The sequence below is a fragment of the Rhamphochromis longiceps genome, linkage group LG17 (genome assembly GCF_057381845.1).
Source record: "Rhamphochromis longiceps isolate RC_006_pf linkage group LG17, R_longiceps_female_GT1.1, whole genome shotgun sequence".
Taxonomy (NCBI): domain Eukaryota; kingdom Metazoa; phylum Chordata; class Actinopteri; order Cichliformes; family Cichlidae; genus Rhamphochromis; species Rhamphochromis longiceps.
This window is the reverse complement of record NC_140573.1, coordinates 1193607-1219973: the sequence shown is the minus strand read 5'-3', so window position 1 is coordinate 1219973 and position 26367 is coordinate 1193607. Positions and strand designations below refer to the sequence as shown.

Sequence of the window (26367 nt, the reverse complement as noted above, 5' to 3'; positions counted from 1 at the left end):
GGTGGGATTATCAAACATGTTTCTGCCAACACACTGGGCCTTTAATGTGGCAGCCACAAGCAGAGATAATGATCATTTCCAAGAGCTTCAGCTGACAAATCCACCACCACCATTAAAGGCTTTCATTCTTGCCCAGAGCTGTGTGGGGAGACTGTATACTTTTACTTTGATTTAGATGCAGCTGCTTTAGCGGGGGCCATTTGTTTCCTCAGGCATGTTTATGTCAAGTAAGAACTCGGATTTGTTAGGCAAATATTGGAACTGTACGCTAGTTTACTGCTCCTTCTGTAGGTGAAACACCTGCTTTATTAAGCATATATTCTGTACACATATACACAGTACTATGGAACCTTTTAGACTCTTTTATCTTATTGTTTTGGTTTTTCACATTTTTGCTTTCAGCCACCTATTTTTTCATTCCAATGAAAATCCCGTGTGCTGTCAAAAATTTAATTAGCTGGAAAATCCTCCAAAGAATCTGGGAATTGCTTTGAAAAAACAGGAAAGATAAACAGGAAAGACTAAGATTGATCATGACTTTGAATGAATGAGTACTAACATTTAAGCACAAGTGTTAAGAAAGCAAGACTCCTCACTCAGCAGCTACAGTCATGAAAAAGGAAGTTCTCACTGAAAAGCTACACTACTCAAAACTTTTAGAAATCCTCAATTTTTCCACTTTTTTCAAATTGAAAATGGTGCATTTTAATGTCTAATTAAGATAAGATAAGATAAGATAAGATAACCTTTATTAGTCCCACACGTGGGAAATTTGTTATTTTAATTGCACTCTGAAATGAAAGCATAGTACAAATAAGCAGTTGGCATTAAAATAGAAACCATGGAATCAATTTATAGGCCAAAGTGTACTCTGATCTTTGACCCATCAGTAGCACCTTTGGCAGATATATATATATATATATATATATATATATATATATATATATATATATATATATATATACGAAGGATTGTGTGTGCAATGAACAGGGCAGAGCAGAAATAAACCGGCTGCTAGAGGAGAACAGACTGCTTCGAGCACAGTTGCAAAAGACAGAGCTGAATGAAAGTTTCTTAAAGGATGATACTGAAAAAGTAAGATATTACACTGGACTACATTGTTATGCTGTCTTAATGTCCCTCTTCAACACTGTCAAAGATTTCCTGCCAATATCGAAGAAACTGACAGGTTTCCAAATGCTCTTACTCACACTGATGCGTCTGAGACTTGATCTTCCAGTCCAGCATCTTTGTCATCCATTCGATGTGTCCCACAAAACACTGTCTTCTGTCTTCACCGATACCATTGATGTTTTGTATGCCCGCTTAGGACAGATAAATATGAAGGCATGCCGGCTCGGACGTCGCCCGGATCAACAAGGTCCACGTCAGGTGTTGAGGAACCAGGGCACCCTGACGAAAAGTGGGCTACTGGAACAAGAAGGCATCGGTGGGCAAGAGACGAAAACAGGGCGTTGTTGGAATGCTACTACGCAAGTAACCCCGGCGGCAGGGGCTACATGAATAGGATGAGGGACCTATGGATTCTTCGATACCCAACATCCACAAAGAAATACCAAGGGCTCAGAGAAGAGCTCGAGAGGATGTGGAGGGTGAAGGTAACGGTGGTCCCCGTGGTAATCGGAGCACTAGGTGCGGTGACTCCCAAGCTAGGCGAGTGGCTCCAGCAGATCCCGGGAATAACATCGGAGATCTCTGTCCAGAAGAGCGCAGTCCTGGGAACAGCTAAGATACTGCGCAGGACCCTCAAGCTCAGACCTCTGGTAGAGGACCCGAGCTTGAAGGATAAACCGCCCGCAGGGGCGCGCTGGGTGTTTTTTTTTTTTTTATATACACACACACACACACACACACACACACACACACACACACACACACACACACACACACACATATATATATATATGTGTGTGTGTGTGTGTGTGTGTGTGTGTGTGTATATATATATATGTGTATATATATATATATATACACACACATATGTGGCCAGCCTAGTAGGCCAAGTAGGCCAGCCAAAGGATACCATTTCAGCTATGGATCGTACGTGTTGTGTTGTCGGTTGCAACGTTAGATCACACGATCGTGAAGGCAAGAAGCTGGATAATGGGCTCTCTTTTCATCGTTTTCCATCCTGGAGGCAACGTGAGGGATCCCATGTATCCGATATGACTAAACAAAGACGTCAGGCTTGGATTGCAGCGGTGAGACGAGGGGATATCGAGTTCTCTGCAATCCCCAGCTTTTTGTTGGTTTGCTCACGGCATTTTCTTTCCGGTGAGTTCTAAATTAATTCATATCACTCTTGAAAGGCTTTTAGTGTTACTTTCAATGTGCTGAGGTCATAGATAATGAGATAAAACATGCTAATGTGTGATGCTGCAGAACCACGTCATGTCGACTGAGTTGCTTATGATTTGGCATTATTGCAGGCAAACCAGCATATGAAATGGATGTAACAAATCCAGACTGGGCACCAACACTGCACATGGGGCACGGCGACATACCTGTGTCAGACTTGGACCAGCACTCAAGGCGTATGCAACGGAAACAGCGAAAAAGAGCACCCATTGCAGGTAACCCCCCCCCCCCCCCCCCCCCCCCCTCTAAAAACATACTAAATTGCTATCACTGTACACTAATCCGCACATAACTTCCAGATGAATAACACACCTGTCATTGGAATATTGGTGTACATTTACCTTATGTCTAATTTTATCTTACAGGCCTTCAGTTATGCAGCTGCAGAGTCTGAAGGTGTGCCCCGTGCAGAAGTGATCGATGAAGATCTGACAGACCAACAACAAAATCACAATGTCATGGAGGCAGTGGACAGCAGTTGTGTTGGACAAGTGGAGGTTGAGGTAGCAGCTGCAAATGTGGACAGTGGTCATCGGACAGACAGTGGTCATTGGACAGACAGCGTCACGGAAGCTAAAGGGCAGACGAAGGATTGTGTGTGCAATGAACAGAGCAGAGCAGAAATAAACCGGCTGCTAGAGGAGAACAGACTGCTTCAATCACAGTTGCAAAAGACAGAGCTGAATGAAAGTTTCTTAAAGGATGATACTGAAAAAGTAAGATATTACACTGGACTACATTGTTATGCTGTCTTAATGTCCCTCTTCAACACTGTCAAAGATTTCCTGCCAATATCGAAGAAACTGACAGGTTTCCAAATGCTCTTACTCACACTAATGCGTCTGAGACTTGATCTTCCAGTCCAGCATCTTTGTCATCCATTCGATGTGTCCCACAAAACACTGTCTTCTGTCTTCACCGATACCATTGATGTTTTGTATGCCCGCTTAGGAGCACTGGTGCACTGGCCTGAGAGGCACTGTCTGCAGGCGACAATGCCTCCACAGTTTACTGAAACTTTTGGAAAACGAGTAGCCAACATTGTTGACTGTTTTGAGATTCGAACAGAAAGACCATCTAATTTAAAGGCACGTGCACAAACATACTCTCATTACAAGGGTACACACACCATAAATACCTCATCGGGATTACACCCCATGGAGATATTTCTTTCATTTCCAGGGGATGGGGGGTCGTGCATCAGATAAACACATCACAGAGAGATGTGGCATTCTTCAAAAGCTGTTACCAGGGGACGTAGTATTGGCTGACAGAGGCTTTGACATCAGAAATGCTGTAGGAATGATGTGTGCGGAGGTCAAGATTCCAGCTTTCACAAAAGGCTACTGTCACTTGATGCAAGGGACGTTGAACAAACAAGAGCAATTGCCCACCTGAGAATTCATGTTGAGCGAGTAATAGGTAGTTAGCGCAACAAGTTCAAAATGTTACACACTACAATGCCAATCCGATTACTCTTATCATGTGAGGCTGAAGACAACACTTCTTGATAAGATCGTTAAGGTTTGCTGTTTTGGTGAATATGTGCCCCAGTGTTGTTGTCAAACCAGGGCCAAATGACACTTGCTCCTGTTGAGTATTCTTAAAGCTGTTTTTTTGGATGTACAGTACATTGTAAATAGTTGTACTTTGTGTGAAGTTGTTTTAATAAAACAAAAAAGAATAGTATATTTGTTTGTTTGTTTTATTCTTGATCTGTTCACATGTACTTAGCAATCACATAAAAATGAAATGCAAACTATTTACATGGTAACACACAGCTGGCATTAATCTTGAACCACAAAATGAAACATTACAGGTTATTTAGAGCAGCACGTTGTTTGGAGAAGTATTTCCCAACAAGTTCAGGAAGGCACACTTTACGAAAGAAGTCTTGTGCTTGCTTTAAGCGCGGTTCCCAGAAATCCACATCAGGGAAGATGCATATCACAGCAAGGTCTCTCTGTGTCCACACAACGCGGTCACAGTGGTCGTCTGGGTTTCCACTACACTTCCTTATTTCATACGGGTCCACATTACGGATGCACGCAATTTTTTCAAAGTACCGTCTCTTGGCGTCTGGGCACAATCGGTCGCGATACAGCCCCTTACAGCCCCAGTCTTTTGCGCTGATTTTGAGCATGGTTCTGGCAGTCCCGATTCCAACACTCCAACACTGTGCGCTTGTTCTGCTTCCTGGCCTACTGACGTGGCGCAGCGATCCCACAGTGCACTGCGGCGTGACGTCAACTCCAAAACCCTATATATATGTATATATATATATGTATATATATGGCAGCACAAGAACAAGCTCTGAGCACAAGATCCATAGAGGCTGGGGTCTATCACACCAGGCAAGACCCCAGGTGCAGACTGTGTAAAGATGCCCCAGAGACAATCCAGCACATAACAGCAGGGTGCAAGATGCTAGCAGGCAAGGCATACATGGAACGCCATAACCAAGTGGCCGGCATAGTGTACAGGAACATCTGTGCCGAGTATAACCTGGAAGTCCCGAGGTCAAAATGGGAGACGCCCCCAAGGGTGGTGGAGAATGACCGAGCTAAGATCCTGTGGGACTTCCAGATACAGACGGACAAAATGGTGGTGGCTAACCAACCGGACATAGTGGTGGTAGACAAACAGAAGAAGACGGCCGTAGTGATCGATGTAGCGGTTCCGAATGACAGCAATATCAGGAAGAAGGAACACGAGAAGCTGGAGAAATACCAAGGGCTCAGAGAAGAGCTCGAGAGGATGTGGAGGGTGAAGGTAACGGTGGTCCCCGTGGTAATCGGAGCACTAGGTGCGGTGACTCCCAAGCTAGGCGAGTGGCTCCAGCAGATCCCGGGAACAACTTCGGAGATCTCTGTCCAGAAGAGCGCAGTCCTGGGAACAGCTAAGATACTGCAGGACCCTCAAGCTCGGGTCCTCTACCAGAGGCCTGGGAGCTTGAGCTTGTTTTTTTTGTACATATATATAGGGGGGCTGGAGCCTATCCCAGCTGTCTTAGGGCAGGAGGCGGGGTACACCCTGGGCTAACACACAGAGACAGACAACCATTCACACTTAGAAGCGAGACTTTGTAAAACAAAATGTTAGTGAACCTCAACGAAGATTTGTGTCTTCAGATTTCAGGTTTTGGGCCTTTGCAGATGTTGAAAGCACAGCACAGGTTTCACAAATTCTAAAAAAACAAACATATATTTGATTCCTCTGAATCAAACGTGTTTGGTTTTTGCATAACTGTCAAACTAATTTTAATACTAGACAAAGATAACCTGAGTAAATATAAAGTGCAGTTTGTAAATGGTGTATTCATGTATTAAAGAAAAAAATGCTATCCAAACCCACCTGGTCTTATGTGAAAAACTAATTGCTGACGTGTGATCATTGTACTGATGCATGACCTAAATGTGCTTCAGCTTCAGGGCGTGAGCCGATGGTTTTTCAGGATTTTCTTGTAGAAATCATCATTCTTCAGCTGACATTTAGGATTCCTGTTTAAGACACCACTCGTTGAGTAGTGGTGTCGCAAAAAAAAAACCCCAAACAAAAGCAGGAACTGACATTTTCATCAGTGCAGAGATGTTTAAGTTGGAGATGAGGATGTCATTTACGAGTACACTCTGTCCTAACCACCTGCATAAAGAATGACAAATGTGAAAGGTCTAACGTGGTGGACGTTTATCATTTGTGGTGCTCAATGGATGAATATATTTATTTTTCATTGTAAAAACAGAATTTCTCCTTTACATTTTCATAATCACGTGTGCCTGATTCTCACCCTCAGGCCATATGTTTGACACGCCTGAGCCAGGCAGACTGTGTACATTTGTACCAGAGTTATACAAATTAAACAGGACACCTGTGACCTGGTAGTTTAACCTTTACTATAGCAGGCAGCACTTCATATGCATGCAGTTTTGCATTTTTCAGTTTAATTCTTGAGTTATTCTTTTATATTATACGTTTTTATATATGCTGTACGGAACGGTTAAGGGTTCTTTCTATATACAGCCTTGGACTAAAAGGGCTCTCCACTCTTGCAGAAGTTGGAACATGGCTGCCATCTAGTGGACACTTCAGCACTTTTACATCAGCCATTCAATGCCTTTGTTTTCTTTGAGAAGCCCCACTTGGTATGAATGTCAGTACAGGAATCCTGATCTGATGATACTAAAACTCACCTTATATAACATTTATGTTATTTTGTGTTTGGAAGTGAGTGCACAAAAAAAGAACCCTACAGTTTTTTAATTCTTTTACCTGAGTCACCACTTTTATTATTTTCCAGACCGAGGTGCATCCATGAAAGTAATAACTCAAGACCTGTTTGTATAATGACACTTACAGCAACAAATGGTTATGAATTTGACTCTCACAACATCATTTTGTTGAGAAGGACTGGTTTTAAAAGGCAAAACAACATTTGAACGGCAAAAGCTCCAATCAACATGTTCATGCTGTAACTATTTGTTAACAGAAGCGCTGCTTTTATTGCTAAGGTTTCAAACAAAAAACAAAAAAGGACACCAGTGTGGATTTTGAATCAATCACATATTCAGTGCTTTCAGTGTTTCATTAACATCGTTGTTCAGACAGCAGGCTATTTTCAAAACACCTCCAGGTCTGCAGCGTTGTAGACCACTGCTGTCTCCTCAGTGCCCACAGCAGCTTCCTCTTGAGCCTCCTCGTCTTCTGCAGCTTCCTCCAGAGACTCCAAAGCCTCGTTGGTATCACTGGCAAAAGTCTCTCTGGAGACGTCATCATGCTCCTGCAGGTTTAGGGTGCCGATGGCCTGCTTCATCTTTTTGGCCACCAAATGTCGCCTCCTCTTCTGGGCAGCCTTCTTGCTCTTGTACTCCTTCACCTGTTCCTCAAAGAATATCTGCTTGATCTGGGCCTTGGTGATACTGGGGGTGTTCTTCAGCAGGTTGAGATACACCCCACCCGGTGTCCGACGCCTGCTGCCGTCCATGGTGTACACACCGCCACTCTCCTCCAGGGTGGCAGTCTCTCCGAGAAGTTCTATGGCTTTTTTCTTGCCAACTACTTTGACAACTCGAGTGATCAGCTCCTTTTTGGGCTCCTGCAGCCTGAACGCAATCTCCTCTATCACCTTATCATCTGGGTCACCTTCTGTGATCTCATAGCGGCCCTTGATGTCCATCTCTGCTCTGGGGCCCAGCCGCTCCTTTGCAGGTCTCTTTCTCTTTGCATCACCTCCTGTGTTCTCCTCTGACCCCCTACCCTTCATGTACTCCTCCAGCTCAGCATCCAGCATGCTCACTTCTCCTCCTTCCTTTGACTGTGCCTCCATCTCCCTCTCCTTCTCCATTATCTTCCGAGCTAGGACGAAATTATAAGTCTCCACATTCCTGGTGGACATGCCAACACCATCCATGCCAAATATGCCAAGTTCTGCAGTGATAGCGTCCTGGCACTGCTCTTGTACTACAGAGCCCCAAATGTTATTCACCTTGCGGCCACCCGTCGTCCCCTGGGCGGGCACAGGGGTCGGCCCTAGCCGGGCGCTGCATGCAGGCGGCTGTGGAGCACTGGACACTTTCTGGCGTTTCCGGCGCCAAACAGCCGCCTCCTCGTCAGAGGACTCCGGGTCACTGTCACTAGACTCTGCCGTCCTACCTGTGCTGCGATAAGCTGCGGCTGGAAGTGTCTGAGCATAGGCTCTGTTCTGGAAAGACTGGCCGCAGAAAGCCGGGGGAACCTGGGGTCGAGCTTCTTGTGCTGCTGTGGCTGGTCCCATCTCAGTATCCGAGCTGGACCCAGAGATCTCTCCATCTTCCAGGTCACCGTCCATGAGATCTCTGCCTCCCGCCATTTCTTGTCTGAAAGCCACACCGAAGCTAATGGCCGTACACTCCTGTTTTATTACATCGGCTAAAGTTGAGGCCACTAATTAGCGTGAACAGCTAACGCTGCACCGTTAGCGGCTAACGACACCGTTGAACCCAACAGAGAATTAATTAAGTCCGGGTTACAGAGGAAATACCTCCAGTGCAGGCTACAGCAGCAGGCCTTCTGCTCTGTACACAGCTGGACTTCAGCCTTGCTCTACTATTTCAGTCACACACTGAACTGCTAGGAAGAAGCTGACAGACCAACTTGAAACTCACAGAAAAAAAATCCGCGCTAGGCTAAACCGACACTTCCGCCTTCAAATTCTGACACCCTTTCAAAATAAACAAAAGCGATTAAACGTTAGAACGTTCGTTATAAACGAACCACGTCAAATATGGTTGAGAAGTATCCTAAATGTAAATATATATTACTTCAATACTTTATTTACAGCTAACGTGCAAACCAATAGGTCACATAGGCAGTTAGTCGTGTGGCAGCAATTTTCATATTTCCATATAATAGGTTGATCAATGTCTGAAATATAAAGTTATTTGTTCAGGTGTGTTTATCTCTGTTTTTATTGGTTTAAGGAGAGTGTAAGAATAGATTTCTTTGTGCGGTTGTCATCAAATCCTGTGGTATTTTTTCCCTACTATGAAAAAAGTAAGTCGTCATCTCCGGCGGATGTTGCGTCAGCAGAACGGCACCGTTACAGATAAACAATATGGCAATGTCCGTACAGTGCCTCACGTCTGCTGGGAGATTTTTCTTACAAAGACATTTACTGAAGAAGAATTCGATAAGCAGGGTAAGAAGAATTGATTCATAGTCATGTTTGGAGTTTCTCATTTAATTGATATGCCCGTGACAGCTGCCAGTGCTCAGTGTCATAGAGGAAAAGCTCTGCGCATGGCCGGCTTGTTTGCGAACAGCTATTTAAGCTAGCTTAGCTATCACGTGATCAACTCTTACTGTGATGTTTGGATGTCCCTGTGTAACAGAACCGCCAATGGGGCAGATTCATTCATTATCGCTGACTGGTAGCAGCAAACGTAACGCTCTAAGTTTTGAAGCGTCATGGTGACTGGCTGTCCTTCTCCCGTAGTTCACTGCTGGACCGCACAGACTCTTGGTTACCCAAGCTGCTCACCAGGTGGCGCTAAATGTTCCTGAAACCAAGGTGACTGCTTTAGAGAACGGACTCCGGGTGGCATCTGAGGACTCGGGGCTCCCCACCTGCACAGTAAGCTGGAAGTAAACAGTTTAAAACAGGCTGCTTTAATACATGCACGTAAATATGTTGTTAAAATACCATAACCATTGTGAAGCAGCCAGCCAAATGTAATAGGCATGACAAAAAATGTTAGCATCTGCTAGCTTTGCCACTACAGGCTGAGATGTGGGGTTGTGGTACAGTAGCAGCAGTTTGTGGAAGCGTATATTAATTCCTGCTTTGTTCCAGGTGGGCTTGTGGATAGATGCCGGGAGTCGCTATGAGAACGAGAGAAATAACGGCACAGCGCACTTTCTGGAGCACATGGCATTTAAGGTGAGATGGCAGCTACGCAGCAAAGTTTTTAAAGCAGTGGTCTTTATTTGAATGTATCTGGCCTATGCAGAGAGGGAAGAATGCATTCTAATAGTTCACAGCAGTATAATAACAAAATAATGACATAAATGTAATATTTCAGAGTTTCTTTATAAATGAAAGTAACATTCAAGACTTTGTTCACTTTGTCTGTATAAATGTGTGACAGGGCACCAGGAAACGCTCTCAGCTTGATCTGGAGTTGGAGATCGAGAACATGGGGGCTCACCTCAATGCCTACACATCCCGCGAGCAGACTGTTTACTATGCCAAAGCTTTCTCCAAGGATCTTCCGAGAGGTACGGGAGGGCAGAGGGGCTGAATGTTACATGGCAACATCTCAAACGAAAAACCTGGAATGTGTTAAAGCACAATAAAATATCTCTCTGTGTCAAAGCTGTGGAGATTCTGGCTGACATCATCCAGAACAGCACGCTGGGAGAGGCGGAGATCGAGAGGGAGCGAGGGGTGATCCTTCGAGAGATGCAGGAAGTGGAGACCAATCTGCAAGAGGTGGTCTTTGATTATCTGCATGCTACAGCGTACCAGTCCACAGCGCTGGGAAGAACCATCCTGGGCCCCACTGAGAACATCAAGTGAGACCAAACACCTAAAAAACACAAAGTACTCTGAGGTTTGCTGAAAGCATCCTGCACAGCTTAGCTTCCTGCTGTGTGTTTGTGACGCAGGACCATCAACAGAGGAGACCTGGTGGAGTATATCACCGCTCACTATAAAGGACCCAGAATAGTGTTGGCTGCTGCTGGAGGTTAGAGCTGTTTTCTGCTCACGTTTCGTTAACATTTTCTGTAAACCTGCAACAAACAGTCACTGATGCATGAGCACTGCTCAAAGTATGCAATAAATTCTGAACCAGAGTAAAGTTGATCTGATCTCCAGGACTCACTCCCTCTCTGATCAGGTGTCTGTCATGACGAGCTCATCGATTTGGCCAAGTATCACTTTGGAAAACTTCCCAGCAGACATCAAGGCGAAGCCCCGGCTCTTCCTCCGTGCCATTTCACAGGAAGTGAGGTAAGGCTAACTTTAGTTTCTCACTACTGCATAACGGGGCGTCACATCAGCACAGAGCAGCTACTGTGTTATTTAAAGAATGAGATCGAGTGTATCAGAGTAACACGGTTGTCTCTAAGGTGGATGCAAATGAAGGGTGGTGGCTCAGACATGTCCACGTCTTGGAAAATGTTTAAAACACACATATTACTTAAGATGCCTTAAATCTAGTTCAGATGGGTCTACAAGTGAATATGACTTTAGTCAGATGGCACGTGAGTTTCTGCACATTTTTTTTTTTTAATATATTTTTATTAGGATTTTGTTCATAGTAACAGACAATGACAAAAAGAACAAGTACACAAGAACCAGAACAGAACTTAGCTCAGGCAATACAAGATTCTGAGGCACATACAAACCACAACCTCTCCAGGAATCAAAGCAAATCACAGTAAGGCAAGGCAAGGCAAGTTTATTTGTATAGCACAATTCAACAACAAGGTGATTCAAAGTGCTTTACAGAGACATTAGAAACAAGAACAAATAAAAAGCATGATTTAAAATTGATTAAAACAAGCAAATAAACTAACTAACTAATTAACAAACAAACAAACAAACAACAGTATATAAAATCAAAACAGATAAAATCAGAACAGTAGATAAAATCAGTAGTTAAATGTAAGTTTTGAAATTTAAGCTTAAAGTGTGGATTTGGTGCTTTATTCAAATGCAGCTGAGAACAGGTGAGTCTTCAACCTGGATTTAAATAAACTGAGTGTTTCAGCTGATCTGAGGCTTTCTGGGAGTTTGTTCCAGATATAAGGAGCATAAAAGCTGAATGCAGCTTCTCCGTGTCTGGTTCTGACTCTGGGAACTGATAAAAGACCGGATCCAGATGACCTGGGGGATCTGGATGGTTCATACTGGGTCAGGAGGTCACTGATGTATTTTGGTCCTAAACCATTCAGAGCTTTATAGACCAGCATCAGAACTTTAAAGTCTATCCTCTGACGGACAGGCAGCCAGTGTAAAGACCTCAGAGCTGGACTGATGTGGTCCACTTTTTTGGTCTTAGTGAGGACTCGAGCAGCAGAGTTCTGAATGAGCTGTAGTTGTCTGACTGATTTTTTAGGTTGACCTGTAAAGATGCTGTTACAGTAATCAAGCCTACTAAAGATGAATGCATGGACTAGTTTTTCCAGGTCCTGTTGAGACATCAGATATTTTATCCTTGATATATTCTTGAGGTGATAGTAAGCTGACTTTGTTATTGTCTTAATGTGTTTTTCTAAGTTTAGGTCTGCATCCATCACTACACCCAAATTTCTCGCCTGGTTTGTGGTTTTTAGATGTATAGATTGAAGTTCTCTGGTGACCTGTAATCGTTTTTCTTTGGCGCCAAAGACTAAGATCAATAAGATCAATAGTCAGGCAAATGAATTCAGACTGGGAAAGCCTCTGCACACGGTTTAGATTTTCAGTCGGACTTGGATCATCCAGTGTGACTGCATCATGCAGGTTCATGCAGGTTCATGCAGGCTGTGCTTTCTGGTTCACACGGCATCAGGCTTTCATTAATGGAAACCTTTTAGATGAAGAAGGCGATAGATGTGTCGGATATTCCCTGAAATGAACGATTATACTGCAGCTGGACATGCTCGGGGAGACGGTGAGATATCGTTTAGAGGAGTAACCAGAACAAGTTTGCTTTCAAGTTGTATTTAAAGTGGTTTAAAAGACGTGTAAAAACAGTCATGAATTCAGTTTCTATATACACGTATGCATCCTGTCGTCTGCTGCTCGTCTCACAGATTAGATTTGCTCTTTAACCCAGCTCTGCCTTCAAAACAAAAGCGTTGACAGTTCCCCACTAACTCCTGCCGGCCTGTATCACAGCACTGAGAACTGTAGATACTTCCAGTTAGGGCTGGGCCATATTATACCGTTCACGGTAATACTGGTATAATGTTAGGCAACGATAGGAAAATGAAATATCGCGATAGAATATGAGTAAAACGCGCATGCGCGGTGCCTTTGTTTTCATACGCACATGGCTGATTGTTGAGTGAAACAGATGAACCAGAATTGGTTTGTAAAAATGGTGCAGCTTCAGTGATGTGAAACTGGTTTGGTGTTTGTCCGTCAGATACACAACAAAGCACATTTTTTTGCAGAACATGCAAGCGGCCGTCGTTATTGTCGTATTTGTCGGACTAAGATGCTCTTAAATAGGGATGGGTACCGGTGTCGGGTGCCATGATGGCACCGGTTCTGACAAACGGTAGTAACCAGACCGAAAAGCAGCGCACATTTCGGTGCTTTATTTCGGTGCTTTTTTTCCCTGAGCTGTGATACACTTCTAGCCAATCACTTTACGTTTCCGAGGATAGTAGGCGGGGCCAGGTACGTACGTTCAGTTAGAGCAGAGCTACAGATTAAAAATGTCCAAGGCGAAGCGGTCAAAAGTCTGGTTGTACTTCACAGCAAAATATGCAAACTCAGCAGCAACAAGTGCTTTAAGCTGATACTGTGATACTGTCAAAGGAGGTAACTCCTCAAATCCGATGAAACACCTGGCGACGCATAGTGTTTTATTTTAAAGCCGAGAAATGCGCCGTATTTGATAGCTTGCTGCGAGACCTCACACTGTGCACGTTGGGTGGGTTGCCAGTTATCGGACCCGGAGCAACATCCCCCAAAAACCCGAAGAATAGAGTCCTGGCCCCTAGCCCTGCCAGTGTAGCAGAAATGATGAGGATGATGATGCAGCAGCAGCCGTTCTTCTCTGCGTGAGTAGCTTAATGTTGTTCGTGTGTAATTTACGTTGAGTAGGCTAACCACGTTATTACATTAATGCATGTAAGGTGAACTAGCAAACATCATCATAGCTACATGCGGCTGCCTTCTTGTTTGATGGCAGATACTCCCTTCACCCTGGCCAAAAAGGCTAAAATGACCAAAGAAAAACTGGGAAACAGCTGAACATGAGAGGTTTTTGGACAAAGTTTGTGTTTTTTCCATTGTTTAAGCACTGCTTCCAGCCAAGAGTATATACCATATATGCCCCATAGCTGCAGAAAAGGCTAACATTATCTTTTTACAAAAAAAAAAAACAGCTGAACATGAGAGGTTTTTGGACAAAGTTTGTGTTCTCCATTCTTTAAGCACCGGTTCGAGCACCGTTTAAGCACCGGCACCGTTTCAAAAGTACCGATTTGGCACCGGTATCGGATAAAACCTAAACGATACCCATCCCTACTCTTAAATCTGGGAGTAATCTGGGTCCTAAACTCCGTATGCTTCAGGTCAAACGACACTGCAGCATCACTGAGAGTTTAAAAACTGTCTAAATTCTTTCATCTTTAATAAAACGATCAGCATTGCTGCTTTACCAGGTGAAACTATGAAGTTTAACTTCCAGGCATCCATGAAAACAAAATGTATTACATTTAACGGAGTTAGAAGTTAGCAGGAAGCTAGCGGAAGTTAGCTCGCTAGTTTCGCTAGTTACCTAAGCATGATATAGCACGTTCTGACTGAGAGATTTCTGGAAAAAATCAAACGTACAGCTCTGCTATCACTTCCAACATAAATGAAGGCAGGAAACTAAACAGCAGTGACGTTTGTAGGGTTACTGAAGTTGGGCTAGCTGGTATATAATGATGTGCTACGTGATCGCTAGCGACACAGCTATGTTAGCATAACATAAACAGTGAAGCTGGAGGACGAACACTAACACTTTTCCACTTATAAAAGTTAATGTGAGGGTTGTTCATGGTTAGAGACAAATGCAATCGCATGGCAGGATGCTGTAAACGGACCAAACTTCAGTCAGGAGAACAACTGAGATAATCCATCCACAATACGAGGTTAGTCATTAATATACTGCAACAACATGGGAATAGAGCAGCTGCAGAGAATTCAACATTAATGAATCAATGGTACAGAAGTGGAGGAAGCAAGAAGAATGAGTTTAATAAAGTTTGATTTATCTGACTGCTTCGTTTCGCTTAATGTGCCTTATAATCCCGTGCACCTTATGGTCCAAAAAATACGTACTGCACACTGCAGTTTAATGTTGCAAAGCACCTCTTTTTAACTTCAGTGGATATTATACATGGTTATGCTCAGGATATGTCAGCCCATTTCTACTGGAAATGCCTTTTGGTTAAACTTTCAGCAAGGAATTTGCATTTGCACGGTTACATTTTTATAAAGCTTTAATGTACATAAAAACCAGCTTCTTGTTTAAGTGAAAATAAATGGAAGGTTGTCTTTTTGCACTAGTAATGTTGTGGAGGTGTATTTTGTCTCGCATCAATTATATCGTCAGTTATATCGTTATCGCAAAGTTTCAAATATATATCGTGATAAATATTTTTGGCCATATCGCCCTGCTCTACTTCCAGTAGACCTCAGTTAAGTATTTGTGTGCTTTCTATCATTCGTTGACTGTGAAACTGGTGCAGTTTCATTTCAAGTTATTAAAAAAAGCTTTAATTTGGTGAATGCTTCAGGACTCTGTTACGGTTTCAGATCAGAGTCCGTGACGACAAAATGCCACTCGCTCACATCGCCATCGCCATGGAGGCTGTCGGATGGTCTCACCCCGACACAATCCCACTCATGGTAGCCAACACGCTCATTGGAAACTGGGACCGCTCGTTTGGTGGAGGCGTGGTGAGTACTGAGGAAACCTTGGATGTGGCACGTGTTGTTTTCTCTGTGCTGCTGCTAAATGCTCTTCCTCTTCTTCGCCATCTTTAAATAAAAACTGACCACACATACGTGCTCAGCATTTATTCAGCGAACCGTTTGTTTCTATGTCCTCTGAGTTTAGAATCTATCCAGTAAGCTGGCTCAGATGGCCTGTCAGGGGAACCTGTGCCATAGCTTCCAGTCCTTCAACACCTGCTACACAGACACAGGCCTCTGGGGACTCTACATGGTGTGTGAACCCGGCACCATCAACGACATGATGCACTTTACTCAAATGGAATGGTGAGCGCGCTCAGATCAGTTTAGTCGTCAGTTTTAAAGAAGGTTAAACCTGCTGACTGAACGTGTTTAATGCTTGTGTGTCGCTGCTTCCTGTCAGGATTTCTCTTTGTACCAGTGTGACGGAGAGCGAGGTAGCTCGGGCCAAGAACCTGCTCAAGACCAACATGCTGCTGCATCTGGACGGTAAGGCAGCGTGACTGTAGAGCGTGCAGTCGTGCGGCGCCTGGTTTCACGTGTTGATCTGCTTCCTCCAGGATCCACCCCAATCTGCGAGGACATCGGCAGACAGATGCTGTGCTACAGTCGCAGGATCCCTCTGCATGAGCTGGAAGCCCGCATTGATGTGAGTCGACAGGTTCTTCTGCTGTCAGTAACTGTTACCGGAAATCCAACTGAGGGCTGCGTTTTGTACAAGTTCATAACTCTGTGTACTCTTAGTATCCAGCAGCTACGGTTGGCTCTGTTAGCTTTCATTTTTACAGTCTAACAGCCTCTGTTATTGCAGCTCAAACTGAGGCCTGTACTTCACTTTTTATTTACCTGGTAACCATGGTAACCTGTTTAGACAGATTATAGTGGTGAGACTGCGTCGCGTCTCCAACACCTCCACGTTGATGCGTCCTTAGCGCGTGGTGTCGCAGAACGTCGCAGCTGAATTCCACCTTTGTGACTGTTGAACGTAGAAAAACTGCAACCAGAGGAGGAAGTGAGATCCCAGGAACGTTGAGCTTTCTGGCACTCGTCACGTGTGCTTATTTGCTGCTTCCATATTTAAAGTTAAAATGCATCATAAGAGTATATTTTTTCATAAGGCCAGGTTTCTTTACATTTAAAGCAGTAAGACCAGAACAATAACAGAGTCACAGTGATAAACTGTGTGAGGCTGAGAAAACCTCAATGTAAATCTGGTAATGTCCCAGCCGGTGTCTTTAAGCACGACCTGAAATAATGTTTGAAAAGCTCTTTTTGCCCTGATCCTCCACCATGTTTGTCTCTGGCTCTCCACAGGCCATCGACGCCAGCACCATAAAGGACGTGTGCACCAAATACATCTACAACAGAGCTCCTGCCATCGCAGCTGTCGGTACGTTTTCAAACACGGGACGCCTGCAGAGGCTGAACCTAACGAAACTCGGAGTGTACGATAAAAGGAAGCCGGCGGCTCAGTGTGGGGAGTGAATCCCAGTTTGAACTCTGCTGGTGATGCAAGTGATCGTCACTGTGACGGCTGAACTATGCAGACTGATGTTTTAGCTTTTAGCCCTGATTTACAATTTTAATCAGTTTTCTGTCGCCTGTAAAGAAAAGAATGGTTTATCAGAACTCTGGGTTTAAATCTTGAGCCAAAACAGGAAGTGAGCGTAGCTTCAAGTGTGACGATGCAGTCAGTCAAAGATCAGAGCGTCTCTGGAACTCAGTCTGTGTTCAAACTCGTGTTTCTGCCTGATGTTAAAGCAGATAAGCAATAAGTTTGTTTGTTCTCAGGTCCAATCGAACAGCTGCCCGACTACAACCAGATCCGCAGTGGGATGTTCTGGATGAGAAGCTGAGCAGGACATGCTGAGGAAGTGGACAAATGCAAAATTTAAGTCGTGTCACGTTATTTTTTCCTTCTTTTTATTATAAAATAAAGACCAACACAATAATGTTAAAATAACAGATTCTATTAACGCGTGGTTCTTGTCATTTTTTATTTTTGGCTGCCACTTGTTCCTGAGCAGCTTTCTTGGCTTTGACCATCTCCACCAGTTCCTGTCAGAGGAAAAAGGAAACGTGTTAGTTCCTCAGTTTGTCGCTGCAGAGTTTCACGCTGCAGTAAAAACACTTTAATGCAAAACACGAGCCTTCTGAGCACAGACCACGGCAGCAGCATACCTTATACCTCTTCATACAGTCCTTCTTGCTTCGTCCACGCACAGCAGCTGCGATCTTCTCCCAGCGCTCAGGCGTGTTGACCGGGTAGGTCTTCAGGGCTTGTTCTAGAAGTTTCTGCTCCTCTGTGGTCCAGGGGGCAGCATTCCCATCACTGCCTGAGGCTGAGGGGCCACACGTGACAACACAATCGTCAGGAACTCTCAAAAGCTCACAGCTGACGACTGAATGTTTTCATTACATCAGCTACTAAATAACGACTGGGACAAAAACGAGCCATCTACAGTAGCTGTGCCCCAAATAGAGACCAGCTCAGCTGCAGTAGGTGTGGTCTAGGGCCGCCACAAACTATTACTTTGATAGTCGACTAATCACATCATCATCCATTGGACATACAGCATACAGCTTATTGCACCAGCAGCATCTGCTCTTATATAACTATCATTAGCTTACAGCTTTAAGTGTTTAAGGTGCTAACTAAAAATAAAGACAAGATGATAGTTTATTCAATTTTAATGAAATTTGCAGATTGTTTCGGTGAAGTTTAATAAACTCCTTGCTTTCTAAAATATAACAGGACACCGGAGTATATTCTCCAGAGTCTCACACTTCTGATAATCAGCTGTCTGCTTGACGTTTATTCAGCTGTGTAAAAACTATAACTTTAATCTCAGCCAAACAGATTTACTCAGGAACAAATAAAATACTGAAAAAAGGCCAAACAATAACATTTGAAGACGATTTGCCGGGAGTCCGGTGTTCTCACGGCTCTAGTGGGCCTAGCCCCCGGCTAGCTATCGAGCTAGTGGGTAACAGACGTCTCCGAAGACGTCGGAGCGCTTTTGAAAATATGCGGTGTCTTGATAAACTCAGCAGATATTTGAGGTTTACACAGCTACATTCTCGCCTGAAAATATGTTAAACGTTTATTTTGTGACCCAGAAAGAATAATAAGAGTAAAGTTAAAACTAACTAGCTGCCGCCATTGTTGGAAACTGGAATTGGCAAGGCCACGCTATGAATTCTGGGATAGGTGGGCCACGAAGTATACACCTGACCCATCCTTCAAATCTGGGGAAATGAAGGCCGCGTTTGTCAGAGTCTTCGAATTTGTGCAGCCTTTGTCGTGTCGCTGTAACATAATCGGCCTACAAATGCAGGCACAGGAGGATGCGGTTCCTGAATTTGGACGCTGTCACTACCGGATCCGTACCGGAAACCTGATCAGTACTCCGCATGCGCAAATCTTCCGTCACTTCCTCTCGTTGCCAACATTGCGAGAGTTAATGTATTTAAGTGACACGGTTAGCGCCCAGTTAGCTCTTAGCATTTCTCAGCAGCTCTGCCTGCTTTTCGACTGCCCGGGACATTTAAACAATGGAGAATCCGTTTACAAACAAATTCATGCTTTTCTCGTCCCCCGATTGAGCAACAGCGCCGTAAAATAGAAAGAATGGCGCCTACTTACAGACTTAATAATACTGACTTAGTAATGTGTCACGTGAAGATTCATCAGCCAGATGAAGTGTTTACTGACAACTGACAGTGACAGCGCACATCATCATCACTATTCCAACAATCCTCTCCTCACAGACGAGCATAAACACACTCGACTGTCACTAAATCAGATTTAACACGCGCTTGACGCTAATTCAGTTTACAATAGGGTTCATTCGCTCGGTCAGCAGGTGGCGGTATCCTCGTACCCTGTACTGCACGGTCCAACTTTGCACAGGCGCAGTAAGGATCGGGGAGTCCTGATCCATAACTATCGTGTTATTTTTCGTTTTTGTCTACATTATATTGAAATGCTTCATTATTGCAAACAATTTAAGAGATATTTATTATTCTTAAAATCTTGAGAGATACTTTGACCCGTAACTATTGTAAAATTGGCTCTGATATGGTGCAGGAAAATGTACAGGCATATTTAAAGTTCAAAGGATGTTAGTAAGATCACCGACTCGTTACACTGTAACATCGTGTTTGATCACAGCGAGCATCACTGGGATGTGTGGTAGCCTGTGTGCTTATGCAGTGAGCTAATGTGTTTCAGTCATTTCACAGAAGCGCTGACGTGTGCGTGTAATCTATTACTGACACGATCAGCACAGGGAGGAGACGTACTTGATAACATTTGATCCACAGCACGTCTTTGACATTCTGCTTGGTGATGGAGCCAATCAGAATCGATCAGGTGTGTGTGTCTACCCCAGCCTCACTTACCATCAAACCTCTCTGAGGGCACAGCGTTGTCGATGGAGGGCGGCACTGATGTGTGCTCCTTCTTGAACTTTTCAAATGCTTTTCTATTTATTTCATCTTTCTGCACCGGATCTGTGGATGAGACCGTAAACAGCAGCAGGTCAAAGCATCCATGCGCCTACAGATAAAACCGTGGTAAGCTGAGGTTTCTTTGTGAGCTTACCGAGTCGTTGCAGGTTCTTGGCTTTGTTGATGACGTCTTTGGCCGTCCTCTTCATGCCGCTGGTGGAGTGCGTGTTCATATAGTCAGCAATAACCTCCCACCTAGGAAACACGAAACAAGCTTTATTGACACACAGTTCCCCGATTGACGCCGGCTGTAATTCCGAGCGCTCACCTGGCGTTGGTTCCAGCAGGGAACAGGTTCACTGCTTTTATGAGCAGCTGGAGGTCCTCTTCGTTCCAGCCCTTCCCCCCGCCTGCTCCCCCGCTGGCCTGCTCAGAGCTGCGAGCCGCCTGCCTGGCCTGGATCTCAGCCTCCCTCTCCTTCTGCAGCTGAGCATTCACCTCCTGCACCTGAGGAAACAGCAGCAACCTGTTTGTCGACGTGCTGGCTCCTGATGGTCTCCGGCTTCAAACCTGAGGCGCTACAAAGAAAAAGTTCCTCTACCTGCTTTTCTACTGCTGCCTTGTTCTCCTCTTTAGAGCCCGAAGCCAACTCTTCATTGAGGGACTGTAGGCTGGAAAGAAACAACACACATGCGTCACATCTCATCAAATGCACTGCTGAAGCTTTATGAAATAATAATTACACTAAATCTTAATTCAAGCCTGTAGTTTGGCACATCATGTCAAACCACCAAGTTCTTCACACTTGTAATGAAACCACAGGCTCTTCTGTGTGCCAGAGAACTGCTCCTGCCTGCAGCTGCAAAGGGTTCCTCTCCAACACTGAAAGCTTTCAGCTGCAGATGAGCAAACCTGACCCGATGTTTCACAGATGATATCCCAGGTCATTCCTTTCATTATATGGTAAGCTGTTTAAATGTAACCAACATTATCAACAGCTTTACGCTCATCCAGGATCATCTCATGGTGGAAACCTGAATCCAGTTTGTTTCTTCAAAGTCGAGCAAGAAAACAAAAAGCATCACGCCCTTTGGCGACGGCGGCCCTTTGGCGACGGCGGCCCTTTGGCGACGGCGGCCCTTTGGCGACGGCGGCCCTTTGGCTAAAACTGACTCGTACCTTGTTAGTTCCAGGCGGTCACAGAGTTTCTCCACTTCCTCCATCATTTTCACACTGTCAGCCTCGTTGTCTGCAAAGTAGTTCCAGTTCTGTGGAGAGGAACAGCATCAGATAGTGAAAATGCACCAAGCAGCAGCAGCACACAAACACGTCTGACACTGTAGGCGCTTACCTTGCACATGGTCCTGAGTTTCTGCCTCTCCTTCTTGATGGCCTTCTTCTGGATCTCCTTCTCTTTCTTGGCCTGCTGGGCGGCCTGCTTGGCTTCCTCTTCCTCCTTCTCCTTTGCCAGCCGAGCTGCCTCCAGCTCCGCCCGCCGGGCCTGTCAGACACGCAGAACCTGAGCCTGTGACCAACTGAAGCTCAGCATCTTCTCACAGCATGAACTGAGCAGCTTTAAGAAGCTTCTTTGACTGGAAATATGTGTATTACCCACAGTGTGAAGCACTGAGTGGTGTTTTTGTCCAAACATGACAATAAGAAAACCAAACTGTCCAATACTGTCCACTGCTCAGATTCTGGTAAACAGAAGCGAACACTATCCACTCTTTAAATTTCATAACAGCTCCAGGTTAAGCTGCTCCTTCGTGATCCAGGTCACAGAGAGGATGGAGGAATTACAGCGCCTGAACCAGGACAGGAAGCTGTGTGAACATTTGTCCTGCAGTAACCCTCCTTCATTTATTGATTTATTTTCCCTTTGTCACGTCTGCACTGGCAGGAATAAACTCAGCATGGATTGTTTTAATCACCATGTCTAACTAGAGGAGCAGCTAACAGCACCAACCCAATGAGATGATTCTATGCTGCTAGCTTTACCGTTGGACGTAACAGTCGCACCTTTAGGCCAATCGACCTTCCCCGCCGTGAGTGACACCTACCCTCTCCTTCTCTTCCTGCTCTCTCTTCTTGGCCTCAGCTTTGGCTTTCTTCTCAGACTCCTTCCTGGATTTTTCTTCTTCTTTGAATTTCTTTATTCTAGGGTCGCAGCCGTAGGCAGTATCTGCAGTGAAGCATGACAGACGATGAGTCACACTGCAGCCTCTTTTTACAGACCATCTCTGTACGTGCAGCAGCTATTTGCTCAATACTTCAGGGCTTTGTGTTGCTAATGAAGTGTGTGACTGTACCAACTAGTGTTCGTATTCTGTTCATCTCCTCCTTCTTCCTTTGAGCCCTCGAAGCTCGGTTCTGCTTTTCAATCCATCTCCTCTCATCACGACTACACGGGGGGAGAGTTGACGCGTTAGACGACAGAGGGCTAACACCTGCTTCATCAGGGCAGACGGGAGCTTACCATTCAGCCTTCTCCTTTTCTTCTTCATCCAAGTATGAAAATTCCCTCCAGGAGTCAAAGTTGTACCTTTAACCAAAGAGAAAAGAACGAACCTTTACCCTGTGTTTGTCTCGTTTTTTCATTCAAAGGAGCATCTCTCACTCTTCCACTTACCAAAAAGAGTAAAAATTATCCACTTCTTCAAAAGAGGACTCCGCGGTTCCAAGTTTGGGCACATGTTTCTTGGAAGACCATCTGGCATTTCTCTCAAAAACGGGAGCAAATCCCTCAAAAAAGTTCTCTTTCCCTTCACTCTTGGAAGGCACAGAATTGTCGAAGGTAGGATCTACACTGTCGAAGGCTCTCCTCTTCACGGGGTCGGACAAGATTTCCACAGCTGAGGTTCAACAGGTGGGTCAGTTAGTTCAGCAGATTCCAGAAACAATGTCTGTGTTGACGATTAGTTGCAGCACTGCGTACCTTTAGTGATGCAGGTGAAGTAGTCATTGTCTCCTTCCACGATCTGCTCCCCTGCAGCTTTCCTTTTGTCGGGATGGTGCTTCAGCACAATCGATTTGTCTGCAGATAAACGGCAGAGACTTGGGATCAAACTGCGTCATTACAACAAACCAGAGACATGAAACACGCGTGTAGGTGGGAACATACTCACGGGCAGCTTTGATCTGTTTCTGTGTCGCCTTGTACCTCAGGTGTGGGAGCCCAAGCACAGCATAGTGATCTTGATTCTGACAGGTTACAGGAGAGTATGCTGTGTCACATGACAGTAACGCTCAACGACATTATTGCAGCTCTTAAACTCTTTGGAGTCCCTCAGGGTTCCTGTTCCCCTGACTCTGTTAGCACCAACAGCTACACCTGTTATCAGATCACCGCTTCAAATAATCACTTAGTCCCAACACCGTACAGTAAATATGGGTTTACTTTAAAACATTACATCTGCACCGTCTTCTACAATCCACGTGCGGCCTTTTCGTTCCAGATAAACTCTAAAGTCAAAAGAAAAAACTCGCCTTCACATGTATCCGTCTACTTGTAACTAACGCTTTATTTTTAACGTGGAATACATTTCACTACAGGAAGTGCTCACTGTCGTTTGTAGCGATGAACCAAAACCGTTTAAGTTTGCGAGGCATTTCAGAACTCACCTGTGATTGGGTTTTTCAGCTTCATCTTAATGCAGTGAATCGAAGTCTTAGTGGCACTGACTGCAGGATCTGGCACAGGTGTTAACACCTCACCATGAGATCATTAAACTAATGTTCTGTGACTCACAGATTAGATGCACTACTGCGCTGTAAGCACACGGCACCGTAACCACTGAAACGTCAGGTCAGACTGAGAAGCACAACCAGAAAAGCTTGAAATGGATAATTGTGTGTTTCAGAAACATGACTCAAAGGACTTCACGATGAACCACATTTTAATCTCAGACAATTAAATGAACGACACTGGAAATGCACGCTCCGCTGAGAGAACGAGGCAAAAGCAAGTCCAGCCCTGACGGGGCCTGATGACGTGCTGCATGTGCCTGGTGTGCAACAAACCCAAAGCCCTGAAACAGCAGAAAGTAAAGAGTTCATCCATCAAACTGGATTATTTTCCTCTGTTTGGAAAGCACAACACCGTTAACTGATTCAAACAAAGCAGCGGTTGCTAACGTGAATTATCATCGACTCAGGCATCATTAAAGCACGTCTGTGCAGCGTGTCAGTGCATCCATCAAACACACACACACGGCCAAAGATAAGCGTCCACAGACAGTGAGTATCGAAGGCTTTGGAAAACTGGCTGTGCTGCAAAACACGCACCATCACCGGTTCAACTGAATAGTTTTTCCAGACTGTAAACACATCACAGGGAAGTGGAGAGGGCTGTCAGGAACCTCACTCTGAAATTCCCAACACATTCTACTTTGCTTACAGAGCATGCCCTCAGGTCAGCTGAACAAACTCCCCATCATGTTTTAATAAACAGGATCACAGCAGAACTTTGATGATTTCAGTTTTTGTTACATTTCAGTAAAAATGTTTCATCCATATTTGTTTGTCTTCTAAGACAGAAGAACCGTTTAGTACCGATGTGAAAGCAGGGATCTCTTTGCAAACAGCTGAGATGTATTGTCACATACCTTCCAGTCTTTAGGATCAAGTTTTCGGAGCATGGAGTACTCCTCCAGCTGAAACTCCTCATCTGCAGACTCTTCTGAGGACTCCTCCTCTTCCTCCAGCTCCTGGAAGGAAGACGACACATTTCTGTTTCTCCTCCTTATGTAGGCCTCGAACCACCGACCCACGGGCTCCACCTGAACCTGTGCAGAGGCTGTGAGGAGGAAGAGACATTTTGGTAAATGAAGCATCTTTGCTCCCTTTTTTGTTACTACGACACTGTAAAACTAAGTGTTTCAGTACTTCGAATCATTACTTATCTTAAACTTGAACACTGCCAAGAGATTTTTAGCAAAGCCTCAGGCGTTAATTAGCATGTTAGGGCTAAAGCGTTTGCAACTTTTCAAAGCTTTACATTAGAAAGACTCCAAGGTGGAGGGCTCTGGCAGCTATGGCTGTCTTTTATGTACAGTCTATGATTGACGGCTGGGAAACTAAGAGGCTGTTTGGCAGCAAAGAGCTTCAGAGAGACTAAGCAGACTATGCTCAGAAAGGGTTTTACTGCCAATGTTGAGCAGGTTTACAACATTAGGAAATTGCTGCGGTACTTGGTGTGAAACATGCTGTAAGACAAACACTTAAACATAAAATAAAAATTGAAAGTGCTGAGCAGATTGGTATATACATGAATGCAGCTGATCATCAGTGCAAAAATGGAGCCGATGCAGAGAACACAGGACAGGGTCATATGCTTGAGGTGGGAACAGTCTTATGGTTATTGAAGAACTGAAGCAGAGCTGCAAGCACAGTGCGAGTGTCACAACCATCACTGCCCCAAACATGGTGGAAAGTCTCACTGCGAACTCAGGATCCTCCAAACAAGAACTCCCACAGCTGAGAGGTCCCAAAGGAAGCGCTCCCAGTGACTGACTGAACATGTCGCCTCTCTCTTGCTTTGTCATTTTAAAGCTACAAAAGTATAAAATGCATTATTACTGGAGATGAATCAGCAGCACCGACATGTGACACGCTGTGCGGCGACACCGTCACAGTTTAACGGCCGTCAGTCAGTAACAGGGAGCGCTGCGTGTGTCCACCTTCACGCCTGTCACAGTCGTTCAGCCCTTACGTAACAGCCAGGTACTGCTCCACATGAAAGGCTGTGAAATTCCAAACTAGTCTGTCATTAATAATAATAATTATAAGTAGAAGCCAACTAACCGGTGAAGCTGGTGAGACGCTCTGGCGGCAGCGAGTGAACCCGGCGACAAACGCCGTTTGGATAACCCGAGACACAACACGGCTAACTAATACAAACGCAGAGACTTTACCGAGCTTCAAATTAGCCGGCAATGTTAGCCTGCTGTGTGCTCTGTTTAGCTGCATGCTAACACGCAGAGCAGCAATCAGTGTGTAAGAGTGCCTGCTCAACTAGCTGCCTCCCTCTGACCTCCTTCAGTGCTTACCGGCAGCTGCTCTGTAGACAACCGTTTCGTCCCCATCCAACGCTTCCAGCAGCATTTTCAAAGCAGGTTACGCGAACATTCAGATGCCCGAATGATCAAGTGAGACCTTTAGAAAGTGCTACAGTCTGTGGCCCGCTCTCTACCACATGGGCCTCCTTTTGCCACTGCCAATCCGAGAACGAGCTCTGCTGTCACACCGCTAAAACCTCCGGGTGTCTCATCGCGCCTCGTCACTTGTAGTTCCGCCGTTTTTGTTTTGGTATTTATCTGTAGATTAAAACCTGGCCCCGCTAGCTAAACATGTCATACAGTTTCTCTAATAATTAG

At 44.8% G+C, this 26367-nt stretch overlaps 3 protein-coding genes across 3 annotated transcripts; 1 reads left to right on the top strand and 2 right to left on the bottom strand.

Annotated features, from left to right (window-relative positions):
• Positions 1-6631: 6631 nt before the first annotated feature.
• phax (phosphorylated adaptor for RNA export) lies at positions 6632-8564 on the bottom strand. The gene has a single exon (XM_085386953.1). It carries the CDS (start codon positions 8222-8224, stop codon positions 6995-6997), a length of 1230 nt encoding a protein of 409 aa, XP_085243079.1. The 5' UTR covers positions 8225-8564; the 3' UTR covers positions 6632-6994.
• A 355-nt stretch (positions 8565-8919) lies between these two features.
• pmpcb (peptidase, mitochondrial processing subunit beta) lies at positions 8920-17504 on the top strand. The gene is made up of 13 exons (XM_085386951.1): positions 8920-9052; positions 9350-9487; positions 9707-9793; positions 10002-10131; positions 10230-10428; positions 10522-10601; positions 10755-10867; positions 15383-15526; positions 15687-15847; positions 15945-16030; positions 16102-16190; positions 16856-16931; positions 17333-17504. Exons 1-13 carry the CDS (start codon positions 8969-8971, stop codon positions 17395-17397), a joined length of 1452 nt encoding a protein of 483 aa, XP_085243077.1. The 5' UTR covers positions 8920-8968; the 3' UTR covers positions 17398-17504.
• On the bottom strand, positions 17443-26237 carry dnajc2 (DnaJ (Hsp40) homolog, subfamily C, member 2). Its single transcript, XM_085386946.1, has 16 exons — positions 26041-26237; positions 24598-24788; positions 23119-23194; positions 22929-23027; positions 22623-22845; positions 22470-22535; positions 22303-22394; positions 22054-22175; positions 21345-21494; positions 21173-21261; positions 20595-20664; positions 20322-20500; positions 20148-20248; positions 19946-20056; positions 17723-17883; positions 17443-17599 (listed from the first exon to the last, which is right to left on the bottom strand). Exons 1-16 carry the CDS (start codon positions 26093-26095, stop codon positions 17531-17533), a joined length of 1854 nt encoding a protein of 617 aa, XP_085243072.1. The 5' UTR covers positions 26096-26237; the 3' UTR covers positions 17443-17530.
• Positions 26238-26367: the final 130 nt, after the last annotated feature.